The sequence below is a fragment of the Corapipo altera genome, unplaced genomic scaffold (assembly GCF_003945725.1).
Source record: "Corapipo altera isolate COAL_440 unplaced genomic scaffold, ASM394572v1 64, whole genome shotgun sequence".
In the NCBI taxonomy this organism is placed as follows: Eukaryota; Metazoa; Chordata; class Aves; order Passeriformes; family Pipridae; genus Corapipo; species Corapipo altera.
In genome coordinates, this window is record NW_020884893.1 from 3,183,719 (window position 1) to 3,206,284 (window position 22,566).

At 43.7% G+C, this 22,566-nt stretch overlaps 1 protein-coding gene across 2 annotated transcripts in view; it reads right to left on the reverse strand.

Annotated features, from left to right (window-relative positions):
- NFATC2 (nuclear factor of activated T cells 2) overlaps positions 1–22,566 on the reverse strand; it is an 85,084-nt gene that overhangs the window by 25,886 nt on the left and 36,632 nt on the right. For both annotated transcript variants that reach the window (XM_027646185.1, XM_027646187.1), the window contains exons 6-9: positions 16,867–17,007; positions 5,220–5,275; positions 4,168–4,294; positions 1,921–2,616 (exon numbers count right to left, since the gene is read on the reverse strand). In XM_027646185.1, coding sequence (XP_027501986.1) covers positions 1,921–2,616; positions 4,168–4,294; positions 5,220–5,275; positions 16,867–17,007 — 1,020 coding nt within the window. The remainder of the gene's footprint in view (positions 1–1,920; positions 2,617–4,167; positions 4,295–5,219; positions 5,276–16,866; positions 17,008–22,566) is intronic.

The following is a 22,566-nucleotide window of genomic DNA, read 5'->3' on the forward strand; positions in this document are numbered from 1 at the left end:
TTTAATACTGTAAAGCACAAACCCAAACTTTCTAGTCAGGAAAAACATGGCTTTTGTTATATTCTGAGTCACTTTTCCTCAGCAGCAAACAAAGTGGCTTTTCAATTGAAGTCCTGAACATTTCAGAATGAAATGCTTTGCAAAGTCCTAAAGTAAATCCCAATTCTCCAAGTCACACTTCCAGCTGATGTGAACTCACTGAGGTCATTAAAGAGACACCATGAGACCAATCTCCCCTGGCCTGACTTGGGTGGCATAATTGATAAACTGATCTCCTGAAATCAATTCAAGATGTTCCAGTCAGCCAAGCAGAAGCCTGGAATTTCACTACTAACTTGCTGCTGTTCTGCCTAATGTCTCCTCTTAGCACAGAGGTTGAGTACATCCCTTGTGAGTTGTGCTGTAGTCAGATGTCACTGGCTCAATTCATAACCCAGTGAAATTAATTTTGCAGTCCATTTGGGGAGTTCTTTTAGGGGGAAAAGACTTTGGCTTGACTCTGAAGTTTGCTAGCTTTCACTTCAGAATTCTGTAATTTTTATTTATTTTACAAGGTTTGTACCAAGTATTTCTAGAAATGTGGAAAAGTCTCTCAACTTCTCATATTAAAAGTGCCTTTAAAAACAGTGTTCAGTTTTCCTGTTAAAAATTCCATCTTGCTTTGTTACATGCTCAATTCCCTGAATAGGAGGTGGATCTCCTAAATGAAATTCACTCTTAAAACCCAATTCAACACTCTTCAGATAAGGGGACCAGTAAAAACACTGCAGATTTTTCTGTGGTGGCACCAAAGCTATACCAAGCACATTTTAAACCCAGACAAAGAGAAAACCAGAGAAAACCATCCAAACTCTACTCTGCCCAGCAATGAAGACTGTACATGACAGAGCCACAGAGCACACTCAGTACCTAAACTGCAGAAAGTAAAACCTTCATGGGCACAATTTCACAACTCCAGGTGGGTAACCACAGTAAAAATCCCAAACTTATGTGTGCTTACAGCACATCATGGTGCACATCTACAAGATCAAGCCATGCCTGATCTGATTGCCCAGTCTGGGAGGGCAGCAGCAGTTGCTATCTGTGACCATCAGGTATGTACTTCCTACATAAGAACATCCAGTATTTGCAGCAATATATCCAGCAACCTCACTCTGCTCCCACTAAAATCCATGTTGGGTTTATGTGTCCAGCCTCACTATTAATTTTGCATTGATTTCCTTCTGCAAGGAACATGCTTTAATTAAAGAGCCAATCAACCAGATCACCAATAGCTGCCTACCTAACAATAAGCAGGGTATGTTCAAAGAAAGCTTTACTCCAACTTATATTCATTCCTAAGGGCTAAATCAGCTGGCTCACAACAAAGAAACAGCATTGTTTTGCTTATCAATGTCCCACTGTTCATCTAGAACATCTGCAATAGTTTTGCCTGCAGCACTATCCCATTCATTACAGGCCTTGCTAGACTGCTCAATGGGCTTTTTTTTTTGGTACAAAATGTACAAGGGCATTTTACAAAGTGGACTTTGCCCTGATATGAATAATTATAAAAAAATAATTTAAAAGTGCATTTCATTTCAGAGTCACCATTTTCCAAACCAACTTTTGGCAAATGGAAACAAAATGGCAACAGTTAAACCTGACAGCTCAGCCCATGGCACGAAGCAGAGGGATTCTGCAGATCATTTATTTCTTTGCTTGGCTGCCAAAGTGCATCACCATCTACCAAAAATGCAGTTAATGAAAGACCCAATATAATAGGATGTAAATACAGGATTCAAATATGCCACGAGTAAACAGCAAATATCCACACCCAACAAAAGCAGGCCACGCTGAGGAACAGGTGGGATTCAGAAGCTCTAAACTTGCCCCCTCCCTCCAGCAAACCAACTCATGAGAGAGAAGTAAGGCACTTACCATCATCCAGGTAGGCTTGGTCCAGGTTCTGTTCCTGTTTGATGGTGACTCCCGCTGGTAGCACCTCTTTCTGGTCACTCCCTGGTGGTCCATTTTTTGCTGCTCGCTGGCCCGAGGCTGCCTGCTGCTGAATCACCGTCGGGTACGAGCTCGGGCTTAACCTTTGTGCTTGACTGACCTGGGGCTGGCTGGATCTTGCGACATTGGATGTAAAATTTTCACAGCACATGATGTGCTGAAACTCTTGGTGACTTCCACACCTCAGCTGCTGGTTGGTTGGAGAATAGTGAATCACAGGAGAAGACTGCTGGTTGCCTGGAGAGTGGTGGAGCACCGCCGGAGTTTGGCCTGGGGAACCTGCGTGCACCAGCACCGACCTGTGGGCATCTGAAATGGCAACTGGTGCAGCCATCAGGTTGGACTGCTGGTAGCCCAGCTGGCTGGGGCTCAGGCTCTTGCTCCTTTGGTAGATCACAGCGGCCGGGTTCTGCTGGTGGTATCGAGAATCAGGAGAGGAAAGGCCTGAGCGCAACTGCTGGCAAGGGGCCATAGTGGGCACAAGGCAGGAAGGGGACTCGGTGACCATTGTGTGCTGTGAATAGTAAGGCTGTGTTACTGTTCCCAGACCACTGTGTACTGTATTGCAGATTATGGCTGGATCATAGTCATCAATGGGCTCTGTTTTGATTGATGGTACTAGAATAAAGCATGCAAAGGACATTATTCGTAACGAGCTGGTGAGAAACAGAGAGGTTTTTCCTTGAAGTAATTAGAGATTAAAGCCATTTACAAGATTTGCATGTGTGAACTCGTATCTCGCAGGCACCAAGTTTAATGCATCACGTATATGCAATCATGGCAGAGTCTCTCTTGAAAACACTCTGTACTAAGAGGTTCTTGAAAATCTTTAAAGTACTAATTAACCACAAATTTCTAAAATTGGAAAATTCAATACTTCAGCTCATATTTTCATTCACTTAAGGGCCATTCTGGTACACATGCAAAATAAGAAGCCATATATAGGTTTTTCATGTAGTCCTTCCATCTCAAAGGAAGACTGAATTAATAGAAATCCTGTGACATATGCAACTCCTCATTTTTCTGTCAAACTTTTAGCTAGACATCAAAGGCAGAGTTGAACTATTTTAGAGCTTTTGTTTTAGCTCCTTTGCTGCATGTGGTTTCCTCAGTGCTAAGAACTGAAGATCTTTCTGACATCATCATCTAAAAGATCAGGATTTAGTGAGAGTTGTGTGAATCTCGGTAGGATAAATGATGGTCCTCTACAGGTAAATTCTTGCATTTCTAATGATTTTTTTGTCAAATCTTCCCCAAAACTCACTACAGAAACACCATACAATGGAAACCATGTAACGGTCATGCCAAAGGATTGTTTTTCGGAAGTGTAAGGATTCCTTCCCCTAAGTAGTCTATTTTAAGGATTGTATTGAGATAGAAATGTATTTCTCAACACTATTCCAAAGCAGAACAGTTTAGCGACTACACAAAACCTTCACACTGGTGATTGGTTCATAAATTCAGGGAGAGGACCAGAGATTTTCAGGCTGGAGGAGACCAAAATAAGAATCAGAATGAATGTTTGCCTCTCCTTAGAGAAAAGTTAAATTAAGACATCATTTGAAGCTTGCATAAAATCTGGTACTGTTATTTTATGCATTCTGGTTTCCACAAACACAATACTCTGATTTTCTCACAATATTTGTCTCTCAGCCAGAGCTGAGAAATTCTGGGAATCTCATTAGCAATCCTATTGCATTTACTGTGACATGGCTGACCAATTCCCAAGAGGAAGATCATCAGAAAAGCATTCATATTTTTCTCCACCAGCCTTGTTCTGAAGAATATATATTGCTTGCCTTCCTCCATACCAAGGCCTTGTTTCCCAGATCTGATGTTATCTTACTGCTGGACATGTCAGCTGGGAAGGCAACACTCATGCTTTTCATAGGGGTCACACCATGCCACAGACCGAGTCTGTTCCCACTGAGGCTTTGGCAAACTTCCCTCAAGTGAATGGGGCAATATCAACCCATTGCCAAGATAACCGTCACCTCAAATTCATGGCAATTCCTGATCATAAATCACACACATCCTTCAAACGGTTGTTGAGCACTTAGCTGAATTAAATCAGTGACATTTAGATCCGCAGATAACAGCAATAAAACAACATAGCAGAAAACCAAATCTTGCTCATGAGAGCTAGGCAACAACTGACTTGAGAATTACCTGGCTGGTAGGTAAAATGCTGGGGTTGGCTTCTTTTTCTTTTCCCATTGATAACATAGAAGTTCACCTTCACGGCCGTGCGGATGTGCTTGTTACGGTACTCAGGTATTTCTACAAAAAGCATGCTCTGAAACAACAGAGGGTGACAACAAAGAATTACTAACTGAGGCTGACTGGAGATGTCTGTGTGCATCTCCCCTTGCTACACGTCCAGGCACAAAGGAAGGGAAATCTTTCCCATCATCACTATAAAGGGTATGAGAATAAGAAAGGAAAAAAGGGCAGATGGTGCAAGATAAAGATTTTTGGTACTGGTAAGCTGGTTTCTATGTACTGAATCCTCTCTTGCACTTGATGTTGTCCTGAACTTGGAAAGAGAAACCTCAGCTACAAATAAAACACATGAAATGGTGATAAAAGCAGCAGCACTGTTAATCACATCAGGCTTGATAAACAAGTGTGCACCACAGAATTCCCTCTTTTTGTCAGAATGAACTTAATCATTCTATAGGCTTTTCACTTATACATATCCGGATCCCACTTCCACGGAAATTAGGAGCAAGTCTCCCTTTCCCTTCCGCCAGGGCAGGCATGGCCCTTGGCAGTGTCAGTGCAGCTCCTAAATGCACTGACTGACTACAGGAAGGTCCCATTAAGCAAAGTGAACAAAGAGGCTCATTCCCTTGAAAGATCAGTGTTCATTCGAGACACTGTAGGACAAATCCTGTCCTGCAAAGAGCACAGCACCCAAGGCTTCCACGCAGGCAAAGGAAGCCAGGACAGCCAGCATCCTGCAGAGGGTTGGGCTGGTACAATAGAGTCTTCTGCAAGAACACAAAATCCAGCAGTTATTCAATTTGCTGTGGGTTGCCGCTAAATGAATCGCTTCTTTTTGCAACACATCTACTGCTGGAGCATTTGACATTTGTTCATCCCAGCAGCAAGACTGCTGCTCTTTCTGCTTTTGAGACGCTCTTTCAAAACTACCCCTTGAATACAACTTGCTCTCTGAGAAGCTCGAGGAGAGGACATCTAGTGCTTTGCATACTTACAGGCTGGCTCTTATCTTTGTCCACTGTTGCCTCCATTTCCCAGATCTGCTGCCCATCTAGAAGAATATCACAGTGTTAACCTCACTGTAATTTTTTTTTTTTAATCATAGACCTTGACTTAAAAAAAAAAAAGGACACAAATTAAGGGCATCAACTTAGCAAAGCTCTCAAAATGGACTTAATTCCAAGCACCTTCCCAGTCCTAACCAAAAGCAACAGCATTTAATTTAAACACATCATCGAACACTTCTCTTGCCAGGAAAAAGCCTGGGTACATATTAAAATTAAATGTTTATGTAGAAATTAGCCAAACTGAGGAATGAAATATTTAGCACAGGTGCAACATCTGTTTCTTACCAGACTTGAGTTCAGCCATCCTGACTGATGGAGGGCATCAGAAGGTCAGATAACTTGTTAATGGTCACTTTCTGCCATTTTAAGCCAAGACCACATGGTTTCCCACGGAATGCCAGCGACAGTCCTAAAAAGCACCAACTATTCACTGTGCTCAGGGTAAAAGCACTTCATTGCATGTGTGACAGCCTCTGCCTCTGAACCACTGGAACTCTTTCTGCTCTTAATCACATCCATGCAGCTCTTCTCCATTCTGAGCTCCACAAAACTGTATTTACAGAGGAAAATAAAATTTGATCCCCTTGTATTGAACCCCACCAAAGTAACCCCTGTGCTGTAAGAGTACGTCACTAGTAACAGGACATTCATACATAAAGGTGCATGAATGGGTGCTTCATCTGGTTACAAATATTCCTTAAATCTACTGTGTCCCCAGAAACATTTTTTAGCAATGCTTTCCTTCTCACTTTATTTTTTTTAGATTTTAATCTTTACCCCTTTGATTTTTATATTCCGTTGAGCCTTTTAGGCAAGCAATTTGCAGAAGAAAAATACTGATGGGGGGGGAAGGAAAATAAAAATTGCCTCATACCTTCCTGAAAGTTTGATTTTAGAATGACCAGGGGACACGTCTCCAAAGGCCCTGACGTGACTGGGAATACTGCAGCCTGAGGCTGTGTTTGCTTTAGGGGGGAGGCAGCTCCAGGCATGTTTCTTTGGGGGTTCCCCAGGCTGCCTGCCCAGGCTGGGCAGGATAAGGGTGGAAGTCTCCTGAAAACAGTCCTTCTCACAGGACTTTTTATTTTTCCCAATTCTTGGAAGTTCTGCAAGAGCTGCTTTTGTCCTCTGTTATTTAAGCACTTCTGCTTCTGGCGAAAAGGGAAATGAAAGAGTATTTTTAAATGCATTTTGCATTTTTTCTGTTGTTTTCCCCTTTGTTCTGTGCTGGGCCCAGACAATGAGCTGACAGATGTGCTGGGCTCTCCAGGCGGCCTCAACCCAAGATGGGCTCAGCTGCTGCTCCATGGCCAGGATACAGCCCTTGGGGGACCCTGCCTGCTCCAGCTCTGTGTCCTCTCAGCCTGGGGGTCCTTTCCAGCGTGCCAGAACCTCACCTGTCCCACCACCCCACACCTGAGACACCTCTGCTGTATTCTGGTCCCTGAGCACGCACTGGGGATAGACGGGTTTTCCTTGAGGGCATCACCCACAGCATGTCCCTTCCTCCCTTGGAATGGCACCCAGTGGGCACCCCGTGTTGACTGGGCCTCCTCATCCCAATCCTTCCCACTGGGGAAGTGGAGGCAACCGAGGAATAGCTGGAAGTTTGGTTTCATCCATCAGTTGCCTGTGAGGAGGAGAGGGGAAGAGAGATCCCAGGCTTCCAGCTCCTCACCCAGCTACTGCCAGAGCATCCTGCTGCAGGAGGAGACACTAAGAAACTTGGACTTTTTTTCTTTTTTTTAAAGTGTTTCGAGTTCCCCCCCAGTGAGTCAGTTGTGTTTTCTACACCAACATGTGGATGAGTGGCCCCTGGAGCTGGGATGGCCTAAGCTGTGTCACTGGAGCCAGTGAGGCTCTCACCCCACATCCCAAGAGACTTCTGTGCAAAGGGATGGAAAATACTCCACTATTTAATGTAATTTAACATAAGCATTCACTTTGGCCACTTTTCTGGGCTGTTGCACGTTCAGTCTATACCCCTATTAATGCATCTTACTGCTGTTGAGGCAGCAAACATGTCAGGGAAGGGAGAAGCCAAAATACCGAGGGTTTAATCCAGCAAATACTTGTCCAGATGACAAGGCAGTAAATACTCAGTGGAGGGATTCCTCTTCTAGGTGACCTTTGCGAAAAGAAACCACCACAGCATGTGTTAAGGAACCTCCCCAGGCTCCAGGAAAAGAAACCCAAGGTATAAGTTTTTATAGTCCTCTGAGGAAAAGAGGAGGGAAAAGGAAACACACATGTCATAAAATATGAGCTCTGATAGAGACACACATCAGAACTGCCTCAGCAAAGCAATATGAAGATGTCCTGACAAGAAGGACAGCCAAGAAGGAATATTTTACACTGGTTTTGCTCCAGGCAGAATGTTTTCATCTTTGCTTCTGTACTGCTAAATTCAAACAGTCTTGTGCAGATACAACAGCACTAACTTCACAAAGAAGGTAGAAATCAAAAGGATTTGTTGGTCCAAAATGCATAAACTAAAGTAGAAAGGGGGCTCCAAGTCATCTGCCATATTCCAGAGGCCTGTGAAGCACATGCAACCACAACACAGTGGATTTGATTTAGTAACTGAGCCACTGAAATTGCATTAAAAGCTAATGAAGCCAACCATACAAATCAAATGATGTTTAGCCTGAGTCCAAAGCCTGTGAGGAACAAGAGTAAAAATGAGAAAAAGTCTAACCAAACAAGAAATAAATGTATTTGGGGCTATCATTCTAACAATGATAGATGTTTCTGTTTGGATATATATTCATACTGGTGGCAGATAAACAGGTTTCTAAGAAATCTGTCAGCAGCAGCAATCCCTGTTTTTTGAGCACTGAAGCCCTGTTGAATTTAACCACTCTGCAGTTCACTCCCTGACCTTTATGCTTAAATATGATGATGTGGCTCCATCTGTCTCACTGCTTCACTTTAGCTCGAGACAATCAATATTTGCTTTTCCTTTAACCACTCTGGATACACACATTATGGTGAGCTTTTGGCAGAAGGATGAGGGAGGGTGTGCATAAAATGAAAAATACAACTGCATTCAGAAATCTCTCTCTACTTTAACCCATTCTTTTTGCTGGTAATGAAAAGAAAACTTTTGATTATGCACATTCAGGGAATTAACAGAGAGTAGGAGGAATAAACTGAGAAGTCTAAGGATCACCTGAGGAAATTTCGAACAGAGAAAACTTGCACCAAACTGTCAACAGATCATCTTCAGAATGAGCAGAAATCAGAATACTCTTAGGAGAAAATTAAAGTGGATGTTTGAAGAAAGGTATCTGCAAAAACGAGATTCTTATGGCAAAAGTCATAATGCTGATGTGATGGTAGAGCACAGCCCCCAGTCCAAAACATGTGTCACAACTTGGGTACACTGTGGTGGGTTCTTCTCTCCAGTGCCAGTGTCACAACTCAGGTGGTGCCTCAGCACTACAGACAAATTCAGCTTTGAGCAGGAGGTTGTGCTCAGCGACCTCCCGAGGTCCCTTCTGGCCTCAATTACCCTGTAATTCTGTCATGCCACAAGCGGGACAAATGACTGGTTCCCTCCTGCTTGGAAACCGAGAAGATTAAACCCCAGCCTGACTAATAATTTAATCTAAAGTCTACAAGTACAGATAGCTCTCTATTGCTATAATTAGACCCGCTTCAACAATGGACAGGGAAGAAAACTGCAAAAGAGCAACAGCACCATTTCTGCTGAAATACTGTAAGAGCACAAGCACAGAAAAACAGAGAGGGTGTGCTCAGCAAGCCACAATCAATGCTGGGCTGCCCCAGCACCAGCCAGGGCACTGCAGGGATGTCCTGGGACATGCTTGGATCACACAGGAATTTGGTGTCATGTCCACGTGTGTGGTATCTTTCAAATTCTGACTCCACTACGGAGAATTCAATCTGCACCTCTGGAAAGAGCAGTAGTTCCATTAAAGACGATAAAATATTTCTGGATGTAGACTCTGAGGTCTTACCAGCCATGGCTGCCTCACGCAGTATTTTTACTGTTGTGGTTCCCTGCTCATTTAATGGTTTGTCTTAGTTGGCAAGTCTTTAACACCACAGGTCAGTGAAATGTTCAGGAAATAGAGATTTTTGTGCTGCTTCAGGGCTATGAGACTTAGCATTAAACCCTGATGAGAGATCTGATTGTGTCAGCACTCTTTGGAGGAATGAATGAGTTGTTGGAAGAAAGTAATTCTACCCTTTCTAACTCAAACTGTGATCATACCAAAAGTCTTGCTTCAAACTGGGGAAAATCAAAATGTCAGCCTGCATTAGGAACATTTTGGGTGATTCTCTGCAGCCCCTTATAGGCCCTTTTTTAATTAGCCAATTAAAGGTTTTCTGAACCAGTTACAGCCTTTACACATTATTCACGACCCCTTACTCATGACTTTGGGGTCAGTAACTAGCAGAGAAACAAACTTACTGCTTTATTTGAACAAGCATGACTGATGGACTGAGAGGTTCAGGAAATTTTCTCTGCAATTCTCTCCAGCTGAAGACTAAATATACTATTGTGCTGATTCTGTATGGGATTCTATGCCTGCATATGATTTTATGCCTGAAAACGTACATTGATTTTCAGTCAAGCATTACACAAATTACTCAGTGAACAACCTGTTACCTTTCTCCCAGGCAGCAAACCATGCTAGTTCCCCAAGGAAACCGAGCCTGGTAACTGCTGGGACAGCTGCTGCAACTACACATTCCTGCAGAGTTCCCTATTCACTGTGTTTCTTGGAAGGTCTTCCAAAAAAGCACAACAATTATCTCTGTCAGCTTTTATCAGTAGATGACAGACATCTCTGGAAAACAGACAAGGTTTTTCAGAGCCACCCCAAGAACAAAAGAAAGAGCAACGAATGCTTTCCAGCAGAAAAGACACCACTCTGGGATGTGGAAACCTTAAGGGCAGGGAACGCTCACTCAGCCTCTCTGCTGCCCTTTTCAGGGACAAAATCTGATTTCAGCTGGGAAGTTATTCTGCTCCATGTCAGTGCAAGGTTGCTCAGCATCTGGTTCTAAGCAGTTGTCTCCCTCTAAGCTCTTACTTCAGAATAATTTTCAAACTTTACAGCAAACATGGCACGAATGTATTTAAAACTCAGGAAAAGTAGAACAACTGATTTTTTTTCTGAGCTTCATTTTCATGTAGTTCTTTTTCTTTCTGAAGCAAGACTGCCCACTGCAGTTAATGGAGCTCTGTTCATTATAAGCAGAGCCCAGTGCCTTCATTTCACTGAGGACATAAGTTTGAGTCACCAAGGCCAAAGATACAAGTCGAGGTCCAGGAGGTAAAAGGGCAATGGATTAGTCATCCACCATCCAGCCCAACCCCAAATCTGACATTTTGCACAGTGAGAACAAGTCTAGAGGAGATTTCTCCCATCTATTGTTGAGGAATTCATTTGACATTAAAATAAAACATAAATACAGTAGTTGAACTGTGAAGCAGCAGGAACAGTATTTCATTCCAGAGCTCTTCCAAATGATTCCTTATGCCATTTCATCCAAATAGATTTGTTGTTTTTTTAAGATTATAAGTGTGTGTTTGTGTGTGTGTGTGTGTGTATAAATTATTAAACAAAAGCTTCTCTCAAAATAAAACCACTGGGAACCTCCATGTAATAAAATGAGTCACACCAGGATGCGATGACTAAGTCGGAGAACAGGGAATTCCACTCCCCATGCCAGCTTTCTTCATGATCAATTTTCTGTCAACAGGTGATGGGAGCTTGTCTCTCTGCCTTTTGTTTATACCAAGAATTATTATTATTTTTTAATATTCTTCCTAAACAATCGAGCTGAATAATCAGGACCAGGCAATCTTCCATCAGGCGCCCCCATAGTAAACAGTGAGCCAGGGAATCCAGGCCAGTAGTGGCTGCCTGTGTTAATAAGGATTTACCAGCTGTAAAATTCCAAAATCTTGTGTCATACGGGGAAACCTTCCAAAACACTGGATTCCACCCTGTCTCGCTGAGTCTCTCACAGCTATGGCAACTCCGTTTCTGCAGCCACACTCTCTTGCATTTTTGTGTGTGTGATCCTTAGATTTTTTCCTGTTTTGCAGTGTTTTTCTGGGATCCCCAGTTAGATGACTGACGATTGTCCCGTGGGATTACAAGAACACCTGGGGCAGGCAGCACATTTCAGCCAGGAGGAAAACCTTTGGGTAGAAAGGTTTGTTGGGTTTTAGCAGCTATAACAGTGAGGAAAAGCAGAAGGTGCCCCATTTACCCTGAAACTTTCTAATTTGCACAGCAAAACCAGGCTGATCCTGATTAACACTTGTTGCTCTTCAGTGTTCACAAATGGTGGGATTTACTGAGACACCTCCTTCTTCTGCACAGAAAGAACAGAAAAGAAACTCCAAGAGAACAAAACCTCCCTGATCCTCCCCACTTCTGACACCTTTTTGCAGAGAGAACTCCCAAGCCTTGAGTCACTTTGCTGCTGCCTTACTTCAGTGCACTGAGGAGGGAGATGAACCTGGACAGTGACATCTCTGGCTAATGCAAAAATCAGGTGGAACTCCTGACAGAGACATCTGTAATGTATTCCCCCAGTCCATCCCATCACTCTGCAGGTTTAGGGTGGATGGGATATGCATCCAGCTTTACATGCTGGACTCCAGCCACAGACTGAGTGGAACAGGGATCGTGCTCTTTCAAAACTGTCAGGAAAATAGCAAGGTAGCAAATTTATTTAATATACTTTCTACAGACCCTCACATATTGCAAACAAACTGAACCATTTAAGATTACAGTACCACGCTCAGTTTTGCTGACTCTATAACTATTACCAAATATTTGTGCTTTTTTCCCTAGCCTTTCCCATTAAAAAAAAAAAAATCAAACAATAGTTTGGGATTTTTCCCCAGATGCTGGATTTTTATCTCAGGATAAGATGCCTTTCAAACCTACATTTAATGCATGCTCAGCACTGGATTGCATCTATCACTGCATTATTAGCCTTGTTCTAAGATATGCCCTGCTCCTCTTAATTCTCCTTAAGTTTATTAATTTAGAAATCAGTGCTTGCATTCAATATTTAAAGTTGTTTATTTGGTCAAATAGCAAACCCTCTTTTGGGTGGACTTGAGGGAAAAAAATGAAATTATTTTTAAAGTTGGGGGTTTTTTTTAATCTTTAATTTGCCTGAGAAAATTGCACCATTAATTCTGCATTATTAAGTTCACAGGCTTAAATGTTGAAAATACTTTGCTGTTTTCTGCATTCTCCTGGAGTTTTTGGATCATTCATGGAACTGTCAGACTACAAACAGGGATTTAGTTCCCTGGCTGGGGCATGGTGAGGAATTTCAGACTGGACACAACAGAAAAGGGAATGTTGCTGTAGACATTGTTAGAATTTCCTTTCACCTCTCCAACAAATGACATGACCATCAGCCCTGGCTCCTCATTACCATCAAAAACAACACACAAGCCACCTTCTATTCACATTATACATGCCATGATGCCATCCCACCACAGTTTTCTACAGTGAATTGCCCTGAAAGACTCCTGGATGTTGGAATCCACTGGCACATGCTCCATGGTTTGTTTCTAGGGTATGGAGGCAGGTGCATTCTGTGCGGATGAAACCTCAACTCACCACTGACACACTGAACATCATGGTCCTGATCCTACCCTGTGGTGGGCTCTCCTGAAACCAGCAGACACTCAAGCACCACTGCTTGAGTCTTGAGCTGCAAAGATTTATTTTGTCACAGGGACTTTGAACATCCATTCTTCAGGGGCCTTGGCAGCTGCATCAGTTCAAAGGGCACAGAGAGCACCACCTCCTCTCCCTGCACTGCGTGGATGGACCGAAAGATTTATGATGGATCCCCTCCAAGGATGGACGCTCTGTTTGGGTTGTTCCTCCACCACCCACATTGTCCTAGCGATGATTCACGATGTCCATGTGGCCACCAGAAGAGTTTGGCAGGGAAAATCACAGTCCATTTGCACTTCTCTCCCAGAGAAACACAAAACTCCCCTATCACTGACAGCAGAGCAGCAGTAACCAGTACACAAATGGGAGTAAACACAATGCAACCAACATCTGACTTGCAAATTATTACATGACAATTAAAATAAATAAAAGGGGGAATTCCAAATCTTTTCTTTTTTTAACTGCACTGTAAGGTCTGGGCCCCAACCAAACACTGACACCCCTGACCTTCAACATATTCCAAATCCTTGATAGCTCTAGGACTGCTTTTCAAGCTCTCTCTTTCAGATCAAAACTAAAGGAATATATGCACTTCAAAAAGTGCTACCCGTACAATCTAATCTAGTCGCTTCTCCTGACCTATTTTTACTTAGCTGGCCTCAGTTACGTGTCTCTGAGTTCAGATCTTAAAACTCCTTCAGCCAAACTCTGCTTTTGTGTGCTGGACTTACCAAATTTATGAGCTGCCCTGGCTTACAGCAGCTACAGATTACACTCTCTCATCGGGAAGAGAGAACCTTAAAAAAGTTAAAAAAACCAGTCTACGACTTGCACGTTGATAAAACCTTATCATTACGAAAATTAATGCTATTTATGCATCAGCATTTCATAAACACAAGCACTCTGTCCCCCTAGAGCACTGAGCTCCAGCCCCTTCACTTCACTTCCTGCTGCCATTTCCTGTCGCGAGCCCAAAACGAGCGACTTTCACAGCCTTGTCCCTGGTGAACTCGGTGCCACAGCCTGCAGTTCGCGTGACACCAGGCAGTTATTTTCAGAAGGACATCCTGGCTCAATTTGGGGAATGGTCTTTTTATTTTCCCGGTATTTCTTAGGAAAAATATACGTCTCTGTAGTTCTATGAAACAGAGAAATAAAAGCTGCTCGTTATTGTTCTCAGAACCTCGTTGTATTTCAGTCACAGTTATGAGCAGTTCTACGTCCCTCTGCTTTGCAAGTAGTGAGTGAAGAATTGTCTACAAGATCCAGAAGAAATGGAAATAGGTTTTGAGTGTTCCCCTGAGGGATGAAACCTAATTTACAATTGTGATCCCCAACTGCATTTTCCTCAGTTTTGTAAGGTGACCAATTGCTGCTTCTCATCATCAGACACTGATCCAGACTCAAAGATGCACCCAGATTTTGGAGGCTATGAAACAGTTAACATCTTGTTGCACAGAGATACTTGCACAAAGGATTTTGGGGAAAAAACCAGTCTTGCTGCTCTCATCTTAAACACTGGACTCACAAGCCACGTCCAAGAGCTCTATGGAGTACAGCCTGATGAAAGCTATTAGGTGGTTACCCACACCACTATTCTCACCCTTGTCGTTGCCAGCAAAGCTAAAACTGGTGGCAAAAGTGGCAAATCCAGTACCACTTGCTAGCACAGACAAGGCTTGAGAGCTGCTAAAATGAAACTTAAAGAAAACCAAGCTCCCCCCTGCGAGCTTGTTGCACCTTCCTGCCTCGAGAAAGGTGTGATTCTTGCACAGGCTCCCCGGGGGCAGCGTCGGTCTCGCTCGGGAAGAGCCGCGACAATGAGAGGGTCACGCCAGCAATGTGCTCTCCACCCACAGGGATGTTTATTGTGGCTTGTTCTGCTTCTGAGCAGCTCATCAGCGCTTTCTGCAAGGTGCAGACGGGTCTGCAGCGAGCGAGCTGCCTGAGGTGAGTGCAGGATCCACCTCCTCCTTCCACCCAGAGACTTCGAATCGATAAATTGGGCTGCACAACTGGGCTCCTTGTTCTGTGCTCAGGCAGCACAATGCAGCAGCAACTAGGCATGGCCTCATAGCGATATTTACAATTGTAAACAGTGTATAATGAGGGAAGTTGAAAGTCTCAGGTGTACAATATCCTAACATTCAGGCAGGCTGGGACACTCATCAGACTGGCTGAATTCTCAGCATGGTGCAGTCAGCCCTGCATGATCTGCATATCCACCTCAGCTTCTCAACCTTCTCACTTTAAGATATACCTATTAAATAAAGCAATCTTCAGTTAAAAGCACTTTAGGGCATCTCTGTAAGAGGAGTTGCTGCATTATGGAGCAGTGCACGGACACAAAGAACTGGCTCAGCACAGAGCAGAGTCCCCCAGATAACCCATTGCATACCACACAGACTTCTGATTCACACCAAGGATTTCACTCTGGACCTCCCATCCTCTAAATTCCCCCTCTGCCAATCATTTATGCAAAGTCCAGCAGACTGAGGCTGCCTGCAGAGACTGAGGGGTGGCGGGGCAGGCAGGATATGGAACACCAGCAAGCAAATCCCTGCTCCAGACTGGGCACAACCACTGGGATAAGTCATGGCTCTCCCCTACCAGGAGGGAAAAAAAGAAGAAAAAAACCTACAGTTTCCCCAGCAGTGAAAAAAAGCTTTAGATTTAGTGTGTGGAAAATGTTGTTGTTCCTTTTACTTTCTAACATCTATTCCAGCCAGAGCCTTCTCTGCTCTTATATGGAAATAGGGGCAGGGTGTTTTGGATGTTTCCTCGAAATGGCATTAAGGGCTCCCTTCTTTGAGTGTATCATCTCCTTTAGTTACTGCAAAACATTCTTGGGACAGGTACTGTTGTGGGCTGCCAAGTATGTTCCCATGCCCCTTCACAATTCGCTGACATCGATGGAACAGTGGCAGCACAGTGGGAAGGAATTAATACATGGGCTTGAAAGGAAACACAGTATGCCAAAAAAATTCCTCTGACTGCACAGGCTCATCCGAACCTTCACATTTCTGCAGATCCTTTCATACCTGCTGTAAAATAGCCTGGTTTGCTGGTGGTGTGAGAAGGAGTTGGGACCCACAGAATGCTTTTTCCCCTCCCAGGTCACCAACTGATGCCCATATACATTCATTTTTGGTTCAATTCCTACTTTTTGCCAAAGGCATTACCCCATAGATCATGCACATGTAGTTCTCTCGAGCAATGCAACTTCTTAAACCCCTGCAAGTCACTGGATTAAGCTGCCTCTGCCTCAGTTTATCAACAGAAAACTTAGGAGCAACAACTTTTCTTAACAGCACAAAGTTTACAATAAAAAATATGGAAGAGGAAGTGAAGCATTCTTGTATTTCACTGTGTATATAAAAATAATTTTACTTTGATATAAAAATACACATTATGTACATTACACATAATATATTATGTGTATTACACATAATATATACTATGTATATTACGTATAATAATATAATATACATTGTTTTTTCTCCACAGACTTCTAAAGGGAAGAAAACACAATCTCTGCCTGTAGTTCATATCAACAAAAAAATGTTCATTTCAATTATGATTTCTACAGTAGCATTCACTAAGCATGAGATTGAACAAGCACAGAGGAACATGTAATGGTCATCTCATTTCTTTGGAACATTTCTTGTTCCTGCTGATTCCCAGTCCCTGCATTCTTGTGAACCAATAACACAAATATTTGCTCCCAAGTCTAATTTTACTCACATGGTTTTACTTACATGAACTTGAATGAGATTACTCACTTGAGTAGGGTTAATCATCAGCACAAATCTTACAACAAGACTTGGCATTACAGATTTGCCTTATCCCACTAGGGAAAGCTAGAAAAAAAACTGCCTTACCTGATGTTTTTTCTGTGAACACCACCTTGGACTCTGCTGTGAAATTCTGTCCAGTCAGGATCATCTGTTGTCCTCCATAAACAGAGCAGCTGTCAATGTCCTGTCTTTCAACCATTGGAAGCTCATGAGCAGACCTTTGGGCTGTGGACAAATTGCAAACATGAATGAAACCAACTCTGTTTTACCAGGACTTTCCAAATCTTCCCAGAACTATCCACAGATCGATCTTGTCATCGTTACCATCCACTGACTGCCAAAGCAGCTTCTCCAGGGCGCTAAATTTAGGTCTGAGAGGGAAAAATAAACTTACTCAAGGCATTTTATTTGGAAACATCCAGGAGCTGGCTGCAGCGGTTCAGCTGTGCTGGCCCTACTCCTTGTCCTTGAGAAAGGACAGCTTGGATGAATGAGCTGAAACTTGCCCATGTCTCTTTCCAAGTAAATGGCCAAATTTTCAAGTGCAGGCACACTACAGCCCTAGAGCCCAAAAATTCCACCTGCACAGAGGATTCCACTGAATAACACTGAATTCCTTAAAAAAAAAAGAAAAAAAATGAGCCTTTTTACAAAATCCCACTGCCTCCCACAGAACAGGGGTGATGCTGGGCCTGGCACAGCGTGTTTGCCAACACAACCTGTCTCCATGTGCAGGTACTGAGCCCTGTGCACACAAGAGGGGCAACCACAAAGCCACATTTCAGAGCAGGGGGGTCACCCCGGGACTGCTGCAGCCCAGGATTTTTGGAAGCATGTTTTGCAGAAGCCTGAACATCCGAGGAGCAGGGCCCTGTGTTGCAGACTGAGTTTGATTACAAAAGGCAAGGGAAGAAAAGGTAGGGTGGGATCCAGATGGGCACACACGTCATCAAGGCTTTCTAAGGTCTTTACTGCTCTTGGTCATAAATTTGGAGCATGACTTTGGCAAGTTATTCTCTCTTTCCAGAAAACCAGGATAGCACCATCTCTCCACATACTTTCCTCTCATCCTACTAAACCAGACATTTAAATGGTCAGAAAAGCTTTGGAGAATCCTGGTCACCATCCCTGCAAAGCCATTTCAACTGTTTGCTATCAAGCAGCAGGAGTTGAAGAAAGTGAAGATGTGAGAATGGTTCCCTACAGCTGGAAAATATCAGGAGCTTCCCTATGACCAGACCAGGTGGGCAGCAGTTTGGGTCTGGTGAGCTGCGAGTTCATGACCTGCACTCAAACTCCTCCAGATTCATCCACCCCAAATGGAAAGGTCTCCAGGGGATCCTGCTCATCTATTTAACAGCTGCCTTGGCTGGATTTTAACTTTCTCTCACAAAGAGACCCTGAGCACTTGTGTCTTCACTGAACACCGTTGGCTGCCGAGCCAAAAATCAGGAAATGATATCCTATATGTTCAGCTGGCCTTGCACTCACACACAGGCAGGGCTGGGCTGTCTGTGACCTGACCTGGCACTGTTTTACTGCTGTGCAAGCTTCAGAAAGCCCCAAACCCAACAGCTCTTGGCCACAGTGAGAGCTGCACAAAGGCTCTCGTCACATGAAGAAAATGCTTAAATATTCGGTGAGAAAACACCAGCATTAAACTTTTCATACATTCTGCAGAAGTGGGGAACAACTTTTCTAGCTCAGCTGAACCCTTCAGTCACGAGGCAGAGATTTTGCTCTTGTTAAAGACTACAGATAATTTAACGTTTGTAACTTTCTTGTGCTATTTGAGAGGCATTTTTTTTAAATCTATTTAGAACAACCTTATGACTCATTGTTCCTTTCAAGCATTTAACAACATCTGGGCTAAGATACTGCCAATTAAGAATATATATTCAGATTATTTTCACAGAAGCTATAATTTCTTTCATATGGTTGTATGATTAATTCTTTTCCCAAAATACTCTGATTTTTGATGAGTTCATAATTGGATTTATCACAAAGACACATCTTTAACCTCAGATCTTAAAGAGTAAATAGCAATCATCAAAAACCATGTCTACAATAGTCAAGAGAAGATGCATGTAAGCATTGCCCTGGACACTGTTTATTCCTACACAATACCCAAATTTCACTTCCAAAGCATTCTAGGTCATCAAAATTCCAGATTAACCTACATCTCTCAGACTTCATTGTGTTAATAGAGAGTTTGGTACCTGACATCCCCCAGATCAGTGGTTCCCAAGGCTTTTTCAGGACGAGGAAGGACAAGTTTTAGCCTGGAAATAACCATCTGACTCATCTTATTTACATCTGGATCTCGGCAAGTTGGAAATTGCTGCTGAAGACCAAAGCCCTGTCCAACTTCCATAGAGTGCAGTGTTTGTGTACACTGCGACCTACCAAGGAGCCCGGGATCAGCAGGAATGTGCATCCTGGCTCTTGGGGAGTGCCAAAAACCCTTCTGCCCTCCCCAAATGAGCTGGGGTAGCCTCAACAGCACTGCCTGGAAGGCTGAGAGGGGCAGGGATGCTCTTAAAAAAAACCAACCAAACACTTTTCATTTTCAAAGGTCTCATTTTTTAACCCAAACCTAGAAGGTTTCATCCCATTCCCCATTTCCACCAGTATGGAGATTCAGGGTTCAGTGTGGAGCTGCCTCAATAGGATTACTTTTTTTCCTCTGCAAGAAATATAAATTGCCAATAAATCCCCTTCCTCTAAGGCTCACGATGGGTGGACTGCATGCAATAATTTCACACTATTCCTTCTCTTCCCCCAGGGGTTGGCACTTCATAAAGTGACCTACAGCTACTGGAGTTTATGAGCTTTGAATAAACAAAACGCTGTTGATTTAACCAGTTGGGGTGTTTACTTTCAATAGCAACAGTTACTGACATAAGGCAGCAAAGCAAATGCTATAGAAATACTCACACTTGGCCTGAAGCAGTGTGTCAACCTATTAACAGGGGACATTATTTTTCTATTTTATTTGACCGTTTGCAAATCAAGATGTCATGGGTTCCTGGTGCCAAGAAATACAATGCATGCAGTGACACAGGAGAGAAAGGGAGCCGCTGTCCTGGAGTGCTGCACCACCTCCAGGAGCCTCAGCCCGGAGGGAAGAGCCCCTTCTGCCCACAGCCCACCCAGGCTCACGTGCACCCTGCACTGGTTGGGGCTTGAGCCTTTATTCCCTTCCCTATGGCGGCAGGTGGAGGAAAGGTTAGGAAGGCCTAAAACTCTGAATGCTTCACATGGGATGCACAAGCCTGGAGGCTGACCCTAAGGAAGTATGGAAAGGCAGGTAAAGGTGTTTCTTCCTTCTCCACCTGCCTGCAGCATCTGTAAGTGTTCCTTTTTTCACCAGAGAGGATATTTGTTTTTAAAGGCGAAAAAAAGGATGTTTTGAGACAACTGAATTACCTGGATAAGTCTGTTGTGGCTCCAAATCTCCCCCAGGAGAGTGTTACCCATTGCTGTTAGCAGGTTACAAATGACAATACCAGTTGTATTCCATAACATGCTCCTTAGGTAATCCTGCAAGCCCTTCTCCTCCCACGTCTCCCTGCCCATGCTCCTCCTGCACTCATCTCCTGGGACAAGTGGTTCTCTCCCTGCCTGAGCATCATGTTTCCTTCCACCAGCTTGGGAGGGCTTCCAAGTGTTGCCTTGTCTTGCCCAAAAGCTGACTTGTTTTATGAGTAGTGTTAACTGAAGCTAAATGTCTCTTAACAGCCTCTGGAGAGGAACTGTCTCAGCAATCTCTCTCCCTGTATGTGCAGTACAAACAAGGGCTGGATGGGGTAATGTAGGCACAGAAAAAACCACTATTGTGACCTGCCCCTCAGGAGGAACAGACTCGTGAACTCTGTGCAGAGCAGTGCCCGTCTGACTGACACTTCCAGAGCAGAGATACTCCACAGATACTCCCCAGCCTTGGAGTACCAGCACTACCTCCGTGCTACCTTCTGCAGAGTGGCTGAGGTCTCCAGGCAAACCTCTGTGACAATAGAATTCTTCCCTGTTAGGGTGGCCAGGCCCTGGAACAGGATGCCCAGAAAAGCTGTGGATACCCCGTCCCTGGAAGTGTTCAAGGCCAGGTTGGACAGGGCAACCTGGTCTGGTGGAAAGTGTGCCTGCCCCTGGCAGGAGTGGAACAAGATGAGCTTTAAGCTCCCTTCCAACCCAAGACATTCTGTGATTCTACAATGAATACCTGTTAGAGCAAAACCTCTCCATGCTGTCTCTGACAACTGCAACACAGAACCCAGAGCTTAGGTTGTTGTCCCCATTGCTGATGAGAGGTTAAAGAGAGGCTCTTGGATCCAGCCATTGATTTCTGCTGGATTTGAGAAGAGCAGAGAGAGCTGGGTGTCTGGTGCTAGAAAAAGCCTGACCCCTAGAAGCAATAGCAGAGGAGTAATTTGTTATGGGATTAATTCTTCCACCTGAGTGCAAACCTCAATGAGCCAAAGTAAATATTCCATTCCTGCTGTCACACTGCATGTATTTACCACGAGCTGCCTGTGGTAGGATTGATAGGAGCAGAACTCCTGTATCCAATGCTTATCCAACTCATTAATGTTGTGAGAGATTTTGATCCCATCCATCACACGCTGAAGCAACCTGAGCTCTCTGGTGGCAGGAGACGTAAAGGTTGGGAAGCTGCAGTATGGGAGCCAGGGGAGGGCCAAGGGGAGGAGAGATCTCTAGCAGGCAGATAGACATCAGCAACACACCCTAGAGAGCAGCAATCAGAGGGATGGGGTAGTGGTAGACTTAGAATCAAGTCAATAAAGCAAATTTCCAGCCCCTGTGATTAGATGGGAAAGCTTGAAAACATGGTCTAAACGCTATGAAATGAACCCAGTAGGAATGACAACAGTTTCCAATTTGTTGCCAGCAAGACTTAATCAGCAGTTTGTGCAGAGCCATCCAAGCTAAAAGCACCAAAAATAGAGGGCTTTTCTCCACCTCCTTCTCTGCACATAATTTATGATGCCCTCACACAGGAGGAGTGACAAGCCCCGATGGCAAGCAGTGTCAGATCAGTGTGATACTTTCTATGAACTGCAGCCAGCTCACCAAACCAGTGTGTGATTAATGACAGGAAAACCATGGCCTCGGTTCACTTCTCTGTCAATCATCTCTGTGGGTATGCACAGCATTTCCCTTTAATCCCTTGTGGAGGAGAGCTGCTGAGTTTAAATTATGCTCAGAAATCCATGCTCTGTGTAACATGCTGGGGCGTTTGCTTTCACCAACAGCAGCACTGCAAAGACAAGAAGTAAACAGGAGTTTACCCCTGGAGCAAGGCTTGCAGCCTGCAAAAAGGGCAGGCACTTCCCTTCTGACTCAGACTTCAAAGACTGAAGTATTTTGGTTGCATATTAAAAGTGGTACATGTTGTCAGAATTAGCTTTTACATTCTGTGCTTTAAGAGAGAGAAAATGTTCTCTTTAGAGAAAGCACCAGGTTTTGTGTCAGCTGTATTTACAGCTAACTGCGTGACTGTCTTGAAGTTGACATGAAAGGGAGAAAGAAACTCATTTAATTCATCTGGAAACCATAATACTCCCATAATAATCACGATTATGGTTATACTTGCACATAGGTATCTCCCAAATGCAAAAGACCATTTGTTTCTGCTTTTTTATCTGAATAAACTAGAGCTCCTTCTTGCCTGCCCTTATATTCCAACCAGCACAACTCCCAGCTGAGGAAAAGCACTCGTTGGCTTGCCAAGACAACATTCTTTTACATGACTAGCTCTTTCCT